Genomic DNA, 18877 nt, shown 5'->3' on the forward strand with positions numbered 1-18877 from the left:
CATAGTTCAAAAGAAAAAAATTAAGAAAATAAACCGACATAACAGATTGAGTACAACACAGACCAATCTATCATACGTGCTCAAATCGAGTCCTCTCCAGAAAATCAAATTCAAGCGAATAAGTTGACAAGAAACACAAACATAAGTTAAATGAACTTTCTGACGGAAATAACCTTACTGTACGATCGCGGACTCACAGACCCTAGACATATAGTGAATGTAGAAGAGGTCATTGAGTTTGGTTATCGTGTTGGTACCTCTGTTGTGACATTGGCGGGATTTCTTATAGCAGGAACCAAGTAGTTCATGATGTGAATAGTATTGATCTCAGTGTGACTACATCTCTTAAAGATTTCTTGGCGTGAAGCTGTTTGCAAACTTTCAAAAATGGCGAGTGCCAAGGTGGAATACAAGGGCTAAATGCAAAATGTCGTGTTTAATTCTCGTTGATTCTATTAATAAATTTTCAACACCTTGATTTATGAATCAAAAATTGTGAAATTGTGTGAAAATGTTCTCTTCCATAATGAAATAAGTTTGTGATCATACATTCATATTTAGAATTTCTCCAGTTTAAACAATTGCAAGTTGCTGAAAATTAGTTATAAGTGATTTATGGCTAAATTTATACAAATTATGATTTGTATAAAGTGAAAATACTAATTATAATTTGTACAAAATTTTCATATAAATTGTTATGTGTACTAAAGTACTATAAACAATATGTATACGTACATTACGAACCTTTGATAATGTGTATTGGAAAAGGGTTTGATTATGGGAGAGAACTCTAGTATTATCTGTTTTTAGAACAACCTATAAAAATCATATAAATATTGCAAATTTGTGTATGCTGTGCACATGTTCAAATGAGTAACCTCTCATAAGCTTAGGAAGATCATGATTAAAATATTGACTCTATGCAAGCCGAACTTAAAACCAAGAATATTGAAATAGGAAGCGAACCGATGAGTTCTACCAAAGTATTTCAAAGGAGCTCATATATTGTAGTATCAATGAATGAAGCCTAGCTCCATGTTCTAGGGGATATCAAGTGAACCATGATTAGCATGCTTATCAAAGATGACCACAACCCAGGGACAACGGTCAGACTAAGAAAACGGCCATGCGCACCAAAGAACATAAAATAACTAAATAAAACGCATATAGAAACAAAAGTAAATAAGCGACCCTGACCCTACTAAAACTGGGGGCATGAATAAGATACACAGGTAAGAAAGGCGTAAAGTGATCTTTTAGATAGAGAAAAGAAATATATGACACGGTGAACAAACCGGTTCTCATGCTGCAGATAGATATACCATAGAAATACCATATAAGAAATCTGGCATGGCACAAAAAGTACGCATAGTTAGGGCTAGTTCTGGCATAATATATGATTTGTGATATGAAAACTCCTTAAGCAGGTGCTTTAGGGATGTTGCCACAAATAAAATAAAAGTTGATGATATGGAACGAGAAGTCATCGCGTTTGTCGTATACTTGTAGTTTGGTCATGAGTTTATTCCCTCCTTCGATCTCTAAGAGTAGGCCAAGATATAAAACTGACTTCATGGTGCTTATAGTATCCTTTTTATTATCTGAAGCTCTCTGTGGTAGACAATTCGGGATTATTTAACGACATCTATATGGCGGAAACTTGGATCAAAGGAATTGACTAAACGGTATTCTTTTTGTATAAGCTATGAAGTCAGCCTTATAAAAGTAAATGAATAGGTCAGCGAGAAGCGGGACACAATTTGTTCCCATTGGAACACCGACCGCCTGCTACAATACACAGGTACACATACATTGACAGACAATCTTATATTTTTTTTATAATAACATCAAAAGGAAACGATTAAAAATTATTCTAAAGACACGGTTGTTACAGATGAAATGACTAAATTAATTTTGTATTCTTCCGACTGAAAATGAAGGGTCAACAACCAATGACACAATTCTATAATTCGTATCTTTAACAATGTCATGTAATTACAGACCAATGACCCGTTCGATTATACTAATGATACAATTTATAATAAAGTTCAGTCAACTGCTTGTCGCAATAAACGCCTTAGAAATCAATTCATCATAAATCGTATGGATATTGAATTTGATGCCTATTTAAATATTCATATGTTCAATAAATGTGTAACCCAGGTTGACTGACATGACAATCTGGAGAAAGTCCAATGTCTCTATAAATTTAAATTCACGTGGGTTAAAAGGTCCTTTGTAGTAAAAAATGTATAAAAAGCGAATTTAAACGCTCTGAAATATTATTTCACTATAGAATATACAATCAACATCTCTCGTGAATCCTCAGGGTTCTTTTTTCAAATTTATTATTTCTGACTCGTTCAAGCCAAAGGCGCGGTATCACTTAAGGAAAATGACAAGTTTGCCTCTTGGTTCGGTAATATTTCGAACTGTTCTAGCTGAAATAGACAAAAAGTACTTCAAAAATATGGAAGTTATTGAAGAAGAAATGAATGTAGAAAAGACAAGGTGCATCACAGACATTAAGAAGAGGAAGCATCATAAAAACTCGAAATATCGACAGCAATCTAAGGTTCAGTGGATTGATGAGTGTGGTGAATCCCCACTGGCTGTAGAAAAAAGACACTGCTTCCGAACTGAATCGAAGCAACATTTAAAACCTATTCTCAAATATAGAACGAACTGTCTCTTATCCTGATGGAAGACACAACTGAATAATTAATCGGAATAAATTTCAGTCTTGTCAAAGAAAGGTAGTACCTAGAGGAGTGATACAAGTAGGATGAATTAACGATACTCATTATCAGTGGTGCTACAGTCAATTCGTCGATAACGTCTTCGCTATAGTCAGGGTTTGGTCCCTAATAATGTCGTCGCAATAGCCGGGAATTTTGTCCACTGCCGCTGCGGTTTATAATGTTGTTTCGTCTTTTTCACCTGATGTTTGAGTCAATGATATCGTTTATATGGTTTCCTTTTATTTCGCTATGAGGTATTTTATGCACACTTCTTTTTTTATGGATAATGTAATTTTTGACACATAATGGAACTGGGTATGTTTATTCTGAAATCTGAGACTGTAAAATGTTTAATTAGTTGTAAATATTTTTGTTTAATGTTGTGAAATTGTCTTTCAGTAAACGAGTAACTGACAAATATAAACACTTAAAATAACAAACTATTTGTTACTATACAACAAAATCTATGGTGCCTTCCTTTATCTCGGATATTTTTGCAGACATTTATATTGTTAGTGCAATTTGATAATGGTATGTGCAATATCGTAAACAGTGTAAAGTGAATAAATTATTGCAAAATTATGCTTTTTTCCATTTATGTTGGCCATTTGTAGTGGTTATTATTTGTCAATCAAAGACTTAAATCTTGAGCTGTCTTTTGGATTCTATATTTTTGAAATACTTGAACAGTATTTCACCCATTTCAGTACATAGGATAAAGGATCTCGAGCACCCATACCGCCTGTTATGGCAAAGAATATAATCTTTTTCAGCGAAAGGAGGCATCTCTGGTAACAACTAAGATTTTTCGATATCCGGCAACAATAAAATAGATTTGATATTTACAGGTTAACTGTATTTAGTCTAAAATGACATATGGTTGTTTCCATATATTGTAACATTTGTTTTTGACAGTGAATAGATATATAAGTATCGTTAGTTGCATGTTAAGACTTTGAAAAGCTTATTTAATGGTGCTCATATGGTATTTCCTACTATTTTTCATATATGGTTCACCTAGATACAAATATGTAGTTCTTGGTAGAGATTTCTCATACTTTGTAAGAAATAATTCCAAATCATCTTCCAAATACATAGAGGAATATGTTTACAAAATGCTGGAATTTTTAATCGACAACATATTTGTCCAGTGTGGTGGACGTGTTTTTCTAGAAAAGCAGAGGACGCTTACCCTACCGGTGCACCTGGTCCATGCTCCCAGTTTTTAGTGGAGTCCGAGTTGCTCATTTACTTTTGTTACTTTGTATGTATGATTTTAGTTACTTTATGTTCTTTGTTGTGTATGTCTGTTCTCCATGTCTGGTCTTTGTTCCTGGATTACATTCTTTTGATTACCGCTATAACCTTGGTTCCCTTGATTACTCTTTCAACAAACGGTCGGCATTCCAATGGGAACAAATTGTGCTCCTTTACTTGCTGACCTCTTCCTTCACTCTAATGAGGCTGACTTTATTGCTGATCTGATCCAAAATAAAGAATATCGTTTAGCTAGATCCTTTAATCTCAGTTTTCGCTATATAGATGACGTATTATCTTTAAACAATCCTAATTTCGGGGATTTGATACATCGCATCTACCCCAAGAACTTGAGATAAAAGATACTACAGACACTGAAGTCAGCCTCATATCTTGAACTACAATTAGCAATCGATGGTAAAGGAAAACTATTGACCGAACATTACGTCAAACGTGATGACTTTTCATTCAAAATTGTCAACTTTCCTTTCATCTGTGGCAACATCCCTTCAGCACCTGCGTATGGAGTGTTCATATCACAACTCATACGTTATGCCAGAGCTTGCCGAAACTACGCAGACTTTTTGTATCGCGCAACAAATCTAACAAATAGGCTTCTGGGACAGGGTTATGTTGCTACAAGATTGAAGTCATCACTACAGAAGTTTTATGGTCGTCAACGTGAACTCGTGAATTGTTATGATGTATCCATCAGCACCATGGAAACTGATTTATTCAACGGGTCATAGTTTTTCTTTCCTCGTTTGTCTACCCCGAACTTGACTTTTTATGAGCAACTCGGCGCGTGTTTCTAGAAAAGCAGAGGACGCTTACCCTACCGGTGCACCTGGTCCATGCTCCCAGTTTTTAGTGGAGTCCGAGTTACTCATTTGTTTTTGTTTCTTTGTATGTATGATTTTGGTTACTTTATGTTCTTTGTTGTGTGTGTCTGTTTTCCATGTCTGGTCTGTCCCTGGATTACATTCTTTTGATTACCGCTATAATCTTGGTTCCCTTGATTACTCTTTCAATCTCAGACACGACATGAATGACAGTGTTCAGTCAAATAGTCGACCTAATATTGTTTCCAATGTGTATACCAGTCGTATATACGTATTGCAATTTTCGGTATACTTTACGCGCGTTTCAGTGAGTAACCTCTCATCTGCAACATTAGATCCAAATACAAAGGAATATATCGAGATCCAAGACTAAATTGCAAAGTTCAAGAAGTACTCAAAGCCAATAAAAGACACGCCGTTTAGCTAGATTTCCACGATATATATGGTCGAGACTCTGGTAATACAACCTTGACCGTCCGTGCGAGACCGGCAGGGTAGTCAAGGACGTTAAAAACCCCCTTAGTTAGTAATACAACCTGAAATGTATCCCGTTTGTAAAATGATATTGGTGGACTGATTGTAGAAGCAAAGAATAAAGATTTACAGTGGGAAAAGTTTAATAATTTCACTACGAAAATAATGTTATTTTGTTAAAATTTATTTTTTGTTCAGCAAGATCACCATCAACACGTAATATTTTGAAATATGAGCTATTTTATAGAGTCTGACAAAATTTTGATTTTCATAACTATACGGGTATTTACCCTACCGGTGCACCTGGCCCATACACCCAGTTCTTAGTGGAGTCCGAGTTGCTCATTTTAATTAGACTGCCTTGTTTACTCTTTCTGAACAGATATATTTGGTACCCTACTAAGTACTTACCTCCCCTCTTCTTTAAAAAAAGTATTCATGGCTGGACTGATTTCATAGGTTCATTTCGTTCGATTAGTTTTGGTTAATTTCGTTCCGTTTCTATTGTTTTCGTTTTACAGTTTACAGATACTTAAATTATGGCGGCGTTCGAGCCACAAACGAAAAAAATAAAACACGAAGGAGAACATTATGAGGACATATTCGAAATATTTCATGAAAACTATGAAGTATTCAATGACCTTAAAGGCGTTGTGGATTTTCTAGAAGGGTTGTACTGTGGATATGGAGTGTGCCTAGCGAAAATCCATGTCTGTAACGCAATTTGTACGAAGTCGTTCAGCAATGCGACTTGCGAAATTCATGCATACACTGGTAAAATATACTCTTGATATTGGGATCTGTCATTTAACGTAATTACACTTGGGAACAACTTTTTGATTCTGAGGTGGGGCCTGGCAGTTTTTGGAAATAAATATTTAAGCTCTGAAAAGGCCGACAATTGGTATTCTGGCCCAAATAAGTATTTCATGTTTACTCAGTCACTACAACTACTGATATTTAGTGTTTTATGATGAAGATGATTTGGGGTTTTTTCGATCTTGACTATCCTTACAGATCTCTCACGACCGCCCCTTATGGGGATTCTGTTACTAGTTGGATGTAGTGGAGCCCAGCCTTTGGGATGCCTGACTGAAGAACTCGGTCAGAGTATGGCCTACTAGCGGATGGGCTGCTCTGTTGACATTTTGGCCTATTCCCAGACCCCACATGGATCCAAGAGCATTTCCCCACTTAACTATTAGGGAGAACATCAACGTGTAGAGTGAACATGTGTTTTATGTTCATGCATATTATACATGTGTATATAGGAATGTTTTTCATGATGTCATCACTTACATTGTATCTATGATGTGGTTTTGGTTGACAAACAATCCATTGAGTGGCATAAGGCATCAACTTTAAATCATCATAACTTTTGCATTTTTTAGATAATTGAAAAATTCTTTTGGTTCCCTACACTGCCAATAAACTCTTTTTATCCATGGATTTTTTTAATAAATATTCAGTAATTATACTTTATGAGTCTAAAATTTTAAAAATTATTTCATATTTGAAAATGAGGTTTACTGATTTAAAAATCAGTTCAAATTTATTTTTTCAAGTAAAAGACCTATAGATTCACATACAAAATATGAATCATTTTATCCAAATGAAACATTTTACAGAACCAAAATTAGATTTAAAATAACAAAGTTATTAAGTTTTGAAAATTCGGATTCTAATCCTGAAATTGTTGTTTATTTAGTTGTGTATTTGCCAACCAACTTGACACTTAATGATGTGCAAATTAGTTCATGACATCAATTATGAGATTGGCAAACCCTCCTATTCTGGCCCTAAAAAGTTTCACAACGGCTCAGGATAAAGGTTACTATTTGACCAACAGGTACATTACAGTGATTGAAAAGTAGTTCTTTTAAAAACTTTTTCAAAATGAATAGTGTTGGCCTAAATGACAAACTAATATGGAGTAGGCATTGCTTATATCAGAGAACACTGTGACTGCCTGAGCTTTACCATACTTGTACCATCTGTGCAAGACTCCTAAGAGTAGTCAAGGACATTCAAATGGATAAGGTACAAAAAAGGGGGGAGCTGATTATAATTTTTTTGCAAGCACAGTATTTTTATTGACAATGCAGCAGCAAGTGAAATCAGTATCTGCCTTGTTAAATAATGGGGGAACTATACACATAGAATCATCTTTAAAATTTTTCTTCCAATGGAAGAGTAAAAAAAATGTTTGCAGAATTTTGAACTTTTTTTGTTTTTTGTGTTTTTATTTCTAAAAAAATATCAGCCCAACCCCAACCCCCCCCCCCCAATCTTAAAAGCACATCACCAGACAAGTACTTCACTATTTTTGTACCCTTAAAGGCATTTCTTTCAATGTCCTTTTTAGTTTATTGGTCTGATTAGCTTATACAGATACCGAAAATATTACAGTTATTCACAGAAATATTTTACACATATTATGTAAACAAAAATTCAGATGCAACTGACAGCATGTGTAAATTCAAAAAAAGACAACAATTGCCTTTCCCATCTTAGAAAAGCTATGCTTTGATTTAGTTAATACAATTCGAGTTTTATTTTTTCCAAGGTGGGTTAGGTTCTTGACAACTGCCACAATAGAACAGTGGAGATACATGTACATACATGTACATCCAACTTTTCAAAAACATATCTAATAATAAAAGGTGAAAAGGTAATCTTCACCTGTAGTCACTTTTTGTTACTTCCAGGACATGACTGTATTTCATTGGTATATTCAGGGAACTTAAGGGATATTAAGAAAGTACATGTTATAACCATAGAGCTCACACAGCTGTGCAATGCATGCTATTATTACTGGAATATATAGGGGCAACAATTTTGCTGGACCTGTGTATAATGTTTTTTTTAGGGCTAGCTGCAGTCTGGCCTTTGGTGTATGGGTTTCCTGTCATTCACTGAAGACCAATGAATGGGTGGCCTTGAGCTGACATTATCATCTCAGTGGGGTTATTGTCTCTTACCACATCCATTCTCCTTATATGAGAGTTACATAACTGTAATGACTGTGTCTAATGGCATTTTATATGTACATGTATCTACATATATAAGCAATATACATGTATCATTGTACAATGTATAATAAACAACATGTACATGCTAGTTATAAATCACTAATGTGCAAGTCATGCGCTGCACTGACTTGTGATATGCATGTATACTGTGTAGTTTGTCACTTTTTGTAAATTATAGGTATTCAAATTTGAAATTTAGTTTAATATAGTACATGTGTATTTAATTTCAGGTAACCAAAATATAGAAAACAATTCAAATCCCAAAGGATATGCAATAAGCAATATTTTTGAGTATGGATTCGAAGTAGTCGAGTCCTTTATTGAAGCAGCTTACAAGATACCTCTTCGTAAAGGTGCCAAGATTGCATTATCCAACTTGCTGACTTTTTGGTTAAAAGATATAAAAAGTAAGTGAATAGGTAGACCTTACTGTCAGACATGGGTAGAAAATTTTAGTTGATCATACTGATTAAAGAAGCAGGTTTCTTCAAAACTACATGTATACTGGCCCACAATGAAAATTACTTGTAGGAAAATCCTGAAGGATTTCAAACAGAACAAACAGGTATATCAAATTTATTTAGCCCAATGTGCAATCTGTATTTGCTGTTTGACTTGGGCCTCAACATTGGTTTGTTTTTCAAGTACTTGTAAGCAACTTAACTTACCTTTAAAAATACTATTTATTTATTTGCCTGCCACCCCACCATAAACAATGTTGTTCTCTTATTATGTCCTTTGAGATGTACTTCTTATACAATAAAATTCATATAAAAACTAGATTACCAAGATGATGTGTCACTTAGAGACAAAACAAAATTTTGAACTCAAGATCAAATAATTGAAACTTAAACATTTAAATTCTTATTTGTCTTGGACATGACTTTTAAAAAAAAACTACAAGGATGTCAAGGAATCCGAAAATTTATTGCATGGCTATTGTACTTTTTGAGTCCCAAATTATGGCTGAAAGAGTATGTCATTCTTACTCCCATCGCATTTTTATCTATCTCCTTATTCCAACATCGCAAACCAAGTTAGAGGCAGAAAAAAAGTAATCTCAAGTTTTCTCCGTATCATTATGGTATAAAAGCTGTCATCGCGTTGTATTGGTGTTTGTTAACTTCTGATTCTAGATGAAAGTTCTTACTCGAGTACAGATTTTTATTGCACAAATGCTGTCAGTGTATACATATTTCAATACCAGTTCCTCAGTCAGTTTCTTAAATTGCTTCTGTCAATTTTTTTTATTTTTTTTTCAGCTCTTTTAACACAACAGCTGAATAAAAATCAAAGCTACTTAAACGTGACTTATCCCATAATTTCATTAGATACTTTCTGTAGGTAGATTTGTTAGAGAGGCTAAAAATTTTAATGTTTAACTACTGTTGGGAAAGTGATGAAAAGAAAATGAATTTGAGGTGAGTATAAACTGACTGCATTTATGCAATTGTATGAATTGACATATATCATACTGCTTGTATCTAGTATGTGTAATACAGAGTATTTCATCCTCATGATTCTACTCAGGATAAATTGATATAGAAATGTACGTCTGTATTGCACATGTACACCATATATACTGCTTTTAAACAGCTTTTACCTTTGGTCAGAAGATGAAAGGGGAGGATTTCGATCCAACAAAATTAGTTTAGCCTCACCGCATGTTGTACGTTACGTGCCTGTCCCAAGTCAGGACTCAAGGCCTTTGGATTGTCTTCTTACCATTTTAATTATTTTATTTGTTTAAGGCCTTGTGCAGACTTCTAGTTTTGAATTTAAATATCTGTCTGGTAATTGAAAGATGTCTTCTTGACATTTTGCCATAACTTCACTTTTCATATGTTATCATCATTTTATTTTTTTTATAGATGCAGAATTAGCCCTCCGAGTATCTGAAGATATTTCAGAGGCAGAATGGGCTGTTTGTCTTGCACATCATCTACTTGGAAGGTTGACAGTCAGCCCGACATATTTAATGGACTCTTATCATCCAGGAAAATTGAGTTCTTTAGAGAAGTGCCTTTGTGGATGTTCAGAGAAAGTACAAGGATGTTATGGCGATACTAGCATGGGTAAAAAAAGTTCTGTTAGAGAAACAAAAATCGCTGGCCAATTGAAACAAATTTTGGTAGAATGGTGCCCTATCAATATTACGTCCTGCATCTTAAGTCACCAACAAAGATGGCTGCCACAACCAAACTATGTTTTATGTAAGACCCTATGGTAAATAAAATTTAAAATCTTCTTGTTTTAAACTGACAATCCTGTTTGAACCAAACTTAAGTGGATTCGGCCTTAGATTGTCTCTACCAAAATTATGCCTAGGATCTTTACAATCCAACCCTTAAAGTAGTCGCAGCCAAATTTAGTCTAACATGGGAAATCTTGAAAAGACCTCTTGTCTGAAAGTGGGAACCAAATTTTGAAGGAATGGTCCTTTGATGGTCCTCTTTAAAATCTTTGTTCAGTAATATATATTCTGGCAAACACACTAAAGCTCATTAAGACCAATGCAGAATTGCTGTCAGGTAGAGCAATACAGGCTCCTAGGAGCATCTAGTTTATTATACCTCTGCAAACAAAGTTTTGGGGGGATATATGAATCACCAGTCTGTCTGTCTCTCTTTCTGCCCATTCATCTGTCCACATTTCTTGTCAGCACAAGTCCTCCTAAACCACTTTAGGTCTCACTAACCACTTCTAACATTTCCATTACTCTACATGTTAAACAAGTAATTTTTAATGTTTCACTGTGAATTTCCAGGACAAATGACACCTTAAAGTTGCATACCATTGCAAAGCTTGGAAAATAAGGCTTTCAAAATCATTACTCTAATGGTATAATGTCTGTAGATATTCTTCACAAAATGTACTTGAATAAAAAATACTGAAAATCAATATTTTTATCTTTTCTGCTAACTGACAGCATGGAGGCAAATTACTCACACATGTAAACAATATTCATACACATTTGTAGTAAATTATATATATGATTTTAAAGTATACATTCTCAGCTTTATTTTGACTACTTTTAATCAGAATACACACAATTATGCACTTACAATGTATAGGTCTAGGTTCATTGTGTTTTTGGTGCTACATAGGGAGGTGGCCATTTGACCCGGAAGTGGTTAGTGAGACCTTAGGGACTTAGATGAAATAGTACTCCAAAGGGACATAATCCAACATCAGGCTTATACATGTTAAAACTCCTCCTAAACCAATCAAGGTATTTTGATGAAATTTTAAAAAGGAAGGTTTGCATTACATGTAGATGTGCATGAAGGCTTTTAGTTACTGTTAGAGGACTCCAAAGGGAGATAATCCAACTTCAGGGTTTACCTGTTCAAACCTCTTCAGTGCCACTCCTCCTCAACCACTCAAGAGATTTTGATGAAATTTTATAAGAAGGTTTGACATCATATGTAGACGTGCATGAAGGAATATAGTTACTGTCAGAGGTCTCCAAAGGGAGATAAATGAACTTATGGTTTATATAATTAACTTCGTATTTGAAGCAGGAGGGTATTCTCTTGTGATCTTGCTCACAGTATTTCTAGTTTCATCTGGCTTTATGCGAGAGGTACCCAACACCAAAGGGAAATAAATTTCAACCAGCTGTACCAATTTTCACAGTTACAGGCTTCTAAAATTAATCAGCCTTTTAGGTTATATTCTCTTTTTTCAGGAGTTCCTATAGGTTGGCATGGACGTGTTGACATATTATTTCCTGAGGTACCAGTTAAGACATTTACATCAACAGATGATCCAGAGTCCCAAGGAGGTGAAGGAAATCAATCCACTAGCGAGATGGAGGCATCAGCTGATATCCTATCCTCTAATAGAGAACAAATGAGAGCACAGACTATAGTGTTCTCTTTTTTGCAATTAAAAACCAGACCTGAACTTGAAAATTTTCTAATTCCAAGTATATCAATTTCCAGAACAAAAGTTGGAATTTGTTTTTATGATTGTAAAAATGACATACTATTAGAAACACCATCAATGGACTTGTTCATTGGAAGAGAGCTATGTAGACCAACTGTTTTTGTTCTCTGGCTGACATTGAATTTTAAGTATTTTTGTTCTGGTGTTAGTGAAAAGATGAAAGAGACTGGTTTTACTGCTGACTTTTTTAAGTTGGTAGGAGGGGAAATTGACAAATACAAACAAGATGTAAAACACCCCTGCCCATTTCCAACAAATTCAGATAATATAAAACTGCAAAAGGTTGAAAATTGTAGGAAAAAGCCAAAAGAAAATGTGAATAGAATAAATGATAACCCTGATTTATTTGCCAAAAAAAGTTGATTTTTTTCTTTGCCATGACAAATCAGCAGTATTTAGTATGTAACATGTAATTCATGCTAAGGTGTTCATATACCTGTACTGCCAGTTGACAGCCATGCCAAATCAGCAGTACATGTATTTAGTATGTAACATGTAATTCATGCTAAGGTGTTCTGTTAGACTGCCAGTTGACATGTATCTTTGATATATTTTCATTGTTCCACGACTAGGGTCATGTTTTTTGGTAAGGCCAAAAAAATATGTGTGTTCAAGATTTCATCCACAAGAAATATAAGGCAGATTGGTTGGCAACTTTTTTTGCCTTCCAAGTCTGAAAAATTTGGACCATGCCAGGCTGGATGCCCAGCTGAAATTATAATCACCTAGAAATCAGCCATTTTTACAAGCATAAGTGCAAAATGCAGTCTGTTTATGACATTTATTATTCATTTAGACCATGTTCTTTTGGAAAAACGAGTAGATATCATGATTTCTTAAATGGCTGAACTTAAGTGATAAGCATTTTTTTTTATTTTCGGTTATAAACAATTTTTGGGTTGGCACCAAAATATTATGGTTGATCTAAAACCTGAAAGACTCATCCTTTTTATTCAACTTAACATTATGTTTAATTTGTCTACCATGTACACTGTATATCATTGGTCCTTCATCTCTTTCTCATGTTTTAGGGAAAGTTTATGTGGACAGATATGCTTTTTAGCTACTGTCTTCATAGTCCATCAAAAAGTTTTGTTTTTTTGTTTTTGTTTTTTGGTTTTTTTTTAGCTCACCTGGCTAATGGCCAAGTGAGCATTTACCATCACTTGGCATTCGCCATTCTCTTCTGTCATTGTTGTCGTCCATTACCAATTTTTCAAAAATCTTCTCTGAAACTACTGATCGAAACTATATGTAACCTTGCACAGATTTTCCTTAGGGTATCTAGCACAAAAGTTGTGTTTAGGTTTATGATCTGTTAAAAAAACATTGCAGCCATATAGCTTAAAATAGAACATAGGGGTCGGACCATATGTTTTGACATGTATCTTTAGAACTGTAACATATAAAAGAAATCTGAGACTTGTAAGGCTCTTTGGCTCAATTAGGTCTATCAGCTGAAAATTTAGTTAATTGAATTACCAACTTTGGAGTTATTGCCCTTTAAGCTAATTTTGCATATATTTTTTTTAAAGTTTTTGTTTATTTATTTGAAAGATATAGCAGCTAGCTTAAAAATTATAACTGTTAACAATATTTAAAGAGACAAGATCCATCATTGTTGCAAAGTTCAGAAAAGTCGGCCTTAAGAAAAAAATTCTTGGAGTTATGTCCTTTGAAATGATCCTTTTTGATTTTTCTGACTTCTGCTGGTTTTTTTTAAATAATAATGATTATTATAAATTGGAAAAATATAAAGCATAATCTGTCTTAGGTGCTTTCAATAAAAAAAATGTTGACTTGAATTGGAGTTATTCCCCCTGAAGTTGTCGTTTTTGACAATTTTTCTATTTTTTTTTTGCCCATTATTTAGAGAAAGAAAATAGATTGATGTTAAATGTTAATGTCCCAGACGATCATTTTTAAAATGGCTGCTATATTACACCCCCCCATTTTTGCATGGTGAGTGTAAGGATGCATAAATGTCATGAATGATCATATCATTGGGATAGTATGTTAACATTATCTTGCAAACATTTATAATCCAAAACAATATCATGCGTCATTTTCTTTTCCTTCCCTATGATATACAGATGTATGTAAATCTGAAAATAATTATGAGGAAAGAATGACATATTTGTTATGATGTCGATTTCAACAAAATTTCGAAAAATTACCAAATTCATTCATCTGTAAGGGAGACCACTCTACTTTTAGTTTTTTTTAATCACTGTTTTCTGTTGTGCACCAAAATTAATTAATGGTTCAGTCATTTTAATAATATAACTGTTTTAGCTCCACCACTGACTGAACATAAACAATCCATTTATGAATTGTTGTCAAGAAATTTAACTAAGTAGGTGTATTACTGTTTAAAAGCATAATTACCACCATATTTGAAAAAAGTCACTTCTCAATGGCATTTCATTTTTTCCACAAGAAAGTCTAAGGTTTATTTGAGGGGCAATTAAAAAAGACTTGTCTTCAATGTTACCATTTATAAAGATAAGTTATTTTTAAGGAATAGTAAAGTAACATCTTGATTCGACATGTTCAACTGATAAAGTATGGGCACTGATTCTAAATTGTCTAAATTTGATTTACAGCCACAATGACTTGGTACTTATGAAATGGTATTAGTGGAAGATGTACTTTATATTTTGATCTTCAAAATGTTAAGTGTTGCTACTTCAATTAAAAATATATAAGTATACATGTAATTAATTCCGTTCTATGTAATAAATGATGATTTTTAAGTACAGAATTCTGCAATCTCTGATTTTTAAAATTATTTATTACAGTGGGACTTGTCTAAACTGAATATTACCGGTACTGATACTTAAAAGTTTAACAAAAGAATTTTTTATGCAGTTTTACAGGAAAAGTTCTAAGAAGAATACTTTTATATACTTAATATGTATAATGTTAAAAGGTGGACATATTTCTGAAAATTGTTTTAAGTACATTTGATGATTCCTAGAACCTAATATAGTACACTGAAAAAATACGGTACCATTCGTTTCTACTCTCAAAGAATACTACAGATACTACGTAGTTAACCTCATATCTTGACTTATTCTTAGAGATTTATTATTAAAGATCGATTGAAAGGTAAATTCGTGACGAACTATTCGACTAACGCGATGACTTCTCACTCCGTATCGTCAACTTCCTTTTTATCTTTGGCAATATCGGTTCAGCACCTGCATATTGCCGTTAGATTTAGACTTGCAATAAAGCTACTAAAACAGGGTTATGTTGCTACTTGATTTACGTCAATTGGCAGTGTACGCTCACCCTTGCGGTACACGTTATTCTAGTCCGAATTTCCTCTGGTCCTGTAACCCTTCTCTTTTTTATTTTGATATTGATATATAATCCAAATAAAAAAGAGGAGGGTTGCAGGGTCAGAGGAAATTCGGACTAACGTTGTTCAAGCTCCCAGTTTTTAATGGAGTCCGGCATTGCTATGTAATTTGATTTCAGATGTAACACGCTTTTTTGATTTGATAAAAATAATTGTCAGTCGTCTCTTAGACCAAATTTTATTATGTGACTGACGTCATCATTCCTTTTCGATGCTTTACTTATTGAATTTGATACTAAAATTAGATTATTTAAAAGGAGTGACTTATTATTTTTGGTCTATCTGCAATAACCTCGATTCCCGTGGTGCACACTTGAAAATAACCTTTAGTGTGAACCACGTGATTGAGATTATTTCTTTATAGACCGAAAAAAAATACAACAGCCACTCCTTATATCTTATGTCGCCAGTTCATGTCTGGCACTTCCTTGCTGTTTCTGTATACTACAAAAATATGGTCTAAGTGAAACTCATATATTTTATTTATATCATTCAATACATCATTAATAATATGTAAATATGTTCTATTATTTATGGAATTAAAATTATGATCTAGTCTTAAATGAACTGAAGATTTGAGTGTCTCCTTTTTGGATGTTTAGTAATAAACATTAAGGGAATGAAGTACTTGCAGTAATGTGCCAGGAAGCATTAAATGTGCTAAGCATGTTCCACTTAATACAATTATTATTCAAAATCTCCATCCTATGATCAATTAACAGGAAGTGAAGAGCATTGACTTTAACCAAGTTAAATTGGGAGGAAATTCAAATTGATAAAAAGTGCCTAGTTTTGAAAATATAATAGTGATCAAGGAAATTATTTTCTTAAGCTGAAATTAAATCTGAGTTTAATTACATTGTCGGATAATACTCTGTTGAAATACCTATGAATGTGATTGCAAATTAATATTTGGACAGCTTTGAAAAAAGGGTGAAACAGAACAAAATAAATTTTGTAAATGTATGTGAATTTGGATAATGTTTACATTGTAACTATCGATTCTAGTTTTTACTTAGAAATCAGTTATATTGATTGACATTCGGTTAATTCATATTAAGAAAAAGAGTTCTAAATAATATGGGAAATGGAAATGTATGATTATAATTTTATTTTACATCATGAAATCTTTTTGAATTTTGTTCATGCTACAGTTTTTACAAGAATCAAAACCCCCAGTGCTAACAGCACTTTGATTAACTTTTATTTCGGAATGCGTGTTATTTGACTTGTTTTCCGTATTTAACCGTTATCCTTAGATTGTGACATTGTCTGTTACCGTTCAAATCCTAGTTGTCTAAATCACTTAACACTTTTCTCGACAGTTTCTTAGGATTTCAGTGGCAGCTCTCAGGTTTTGAATCTTCGTGAATAGAATACGTTCAGAAACAATACAGTATTGATTGTAACTCTGGAGTTCGTTCTCTGAAATACTTTAAATGTTTAAATCTTAACTGAGAGAAATGCAAAATTCTACAGCATGACAGGAGATATTTTCTTGATGGGTTGAGTCGCGTGTGGTAAAAATCAAATTAATAGATTAAAGTTGTGCAAAAAATCTGACATATATCAAACCAAAGAATCTGCTTCTCAACCTCTTCACTTTGGATAAATCAGGAATTATGTGCATTATGCTATAAAGTTAATCGTTATTCAAATACGTTCGTCACTCATGGTGCTATGGGGGACTAAATAAATAATCATGTGTACCGATGAATAAAGCATGAGAAAGTTTTAATTTGATTTGAATACATGGAGGAGGGAATACTTAACTTAACGTTTAAATCGTACAAAGTAACTTTTATATCTGAAAGTGTTAAATACAATCTTCGTGACTTACGCTTTTGATAGTTTTAAAATAATCCCGACCTGAATAGATTGGTAAAGCAAATACAAATGAAAGGTTGTTTGAAACACCTGCTTTGTAATGAAAATGTTAGTAATGCTAGATGCAAATTTTATAACATTTTTTTTTAAAGAATTAAATGTTGACGGAGGAAAAGTATTACCATTAATTTGAATCAGTTCTAAAAACGAGAATAAGGCAGTTGTGATCGATCTATCATGTCACGGTCTTGGTCGACAAAAGGATAAATGTCTAAAAGCAACGAATAGTTAATTACTCTCCAAACTTTGCAATATAACAACAAATGTCTAAAATAAACTAAGAATTAATTCCTCTCCGACTTTGGTCGTATTAATTGATGGTATATATTGAAGGTCATAAATAAAATTGATATGATAGTTCCTACGTACTTCTGATGATTTTGCACCTTGAAAATGAGCATTCACTGAGGTTAATTTGGCAATCTTTTATTCAAAACTAAATGTGAATTTAATATCGAGGTGTGATAGGACACGTTTAATATGTGAAGTGCCCTTTTCAATCAATGTCAATCGCTTAAAAGAACATTTTGACGAAATAAAATTAAATACAGTGGTTTGACTGAACTAAGAGACGATATAAGTTAAAATTATAAGTACATTAAAAAATATATTAAATCATTGTTTGACCTACACAAAATAATGGGATCAAAATAAAATTTATATAAGTATAAAAATATAGCTATAAATGTGATTACCATTATTTTTTTTTTACTTATAAAGTTAAGGGTGCAGTTTAAGGAACGTCGAGAGATTCTTTCTGTGTCTTCTTTTTAGTTCTGAAAGGAAGAAAATTGGTGTAATTATTCGAATTAATAGGAAAAGTTTATTGTTCGTCCGATTTTCATAATTCAGAAGTCAATCCTTCTAAAATTCTGTTTAATATAATACAGGCTAGGCTTATTTTTAATCGTTTTAGAGTCAAAGGGGTACAAATTTGGGTTACGCTAAATCCTTATTTAAATTTTGCTCCGATTTTGATTTTTTTTTCATACGACCGCAAAAAATTCGCGTCAAGTAATGTTAATATTACCGGTGTTTTATTTAAACCCATATATAATTATATGTTTTGTTTTTTTTTTTGTTTTTTTTTTTTGTTTTTTTTGTTTTTTGTTTTGTGTGTTCCTAATTTAATTCTGGTTAACAAATGTACCAGCAAATATTTTTTTAATATTTTCGAGTAGTAGGGGGTCAAAGTTTGGCGTGAACGCCCAAAAATTCAACTTTTTTTTAATTTTTGGTCCGATTTCGATTTTGTTTTATATTGGATACCTCATTAAAAACTCTGCCTGTGTTTTTCAATCAGATAAGTGGCCACACCACAAAAAA

General features: G+C 33.2%; 1 protein-coding gene across 1 annotated transcript; it reads left to right on the top strand.

The window, feature by feature from the left end:
- Window positions 1-5826: 5826 nt before the first annotated feature.
- LOC148629011 (uncharacterized) lies at window positions 5827-16227 on the top strand. The gene is made up of 4 exons (XM_088542329.1): window positions 5827-6088; window positions 8577-8753; window positions 10218-10421; window positions 12038-16227. The coding sequence occupies exons 1-4, from the start codon at window positions 5854-5856 to the stop codon at window positions 12658-12660; spliced, it is 1239 nt and encodes a 412-aa protein (XP_088398455.1). The 5' UTR covers window positions 5827-5853; the 3' UTR covers window positions 12661-16227.
- The last annotated feature ends 2650 nt before the right edge of the window (window positions 16228-18877 follow it).

This window comes from Perna viridis, chromosome 1, assembly GCF_037379345.1.
Source record: "Perna viridis isolate PV_CMFRI_1.1 ecotype Kerala chromosome 1, ASM3737934v1, whole genome shotgun sequence".
NCBI lineage: Eukaryota > Metazoa > Mollusca > Bivalvia > Mytilida > Mytilidae > Perna > Perna viridis.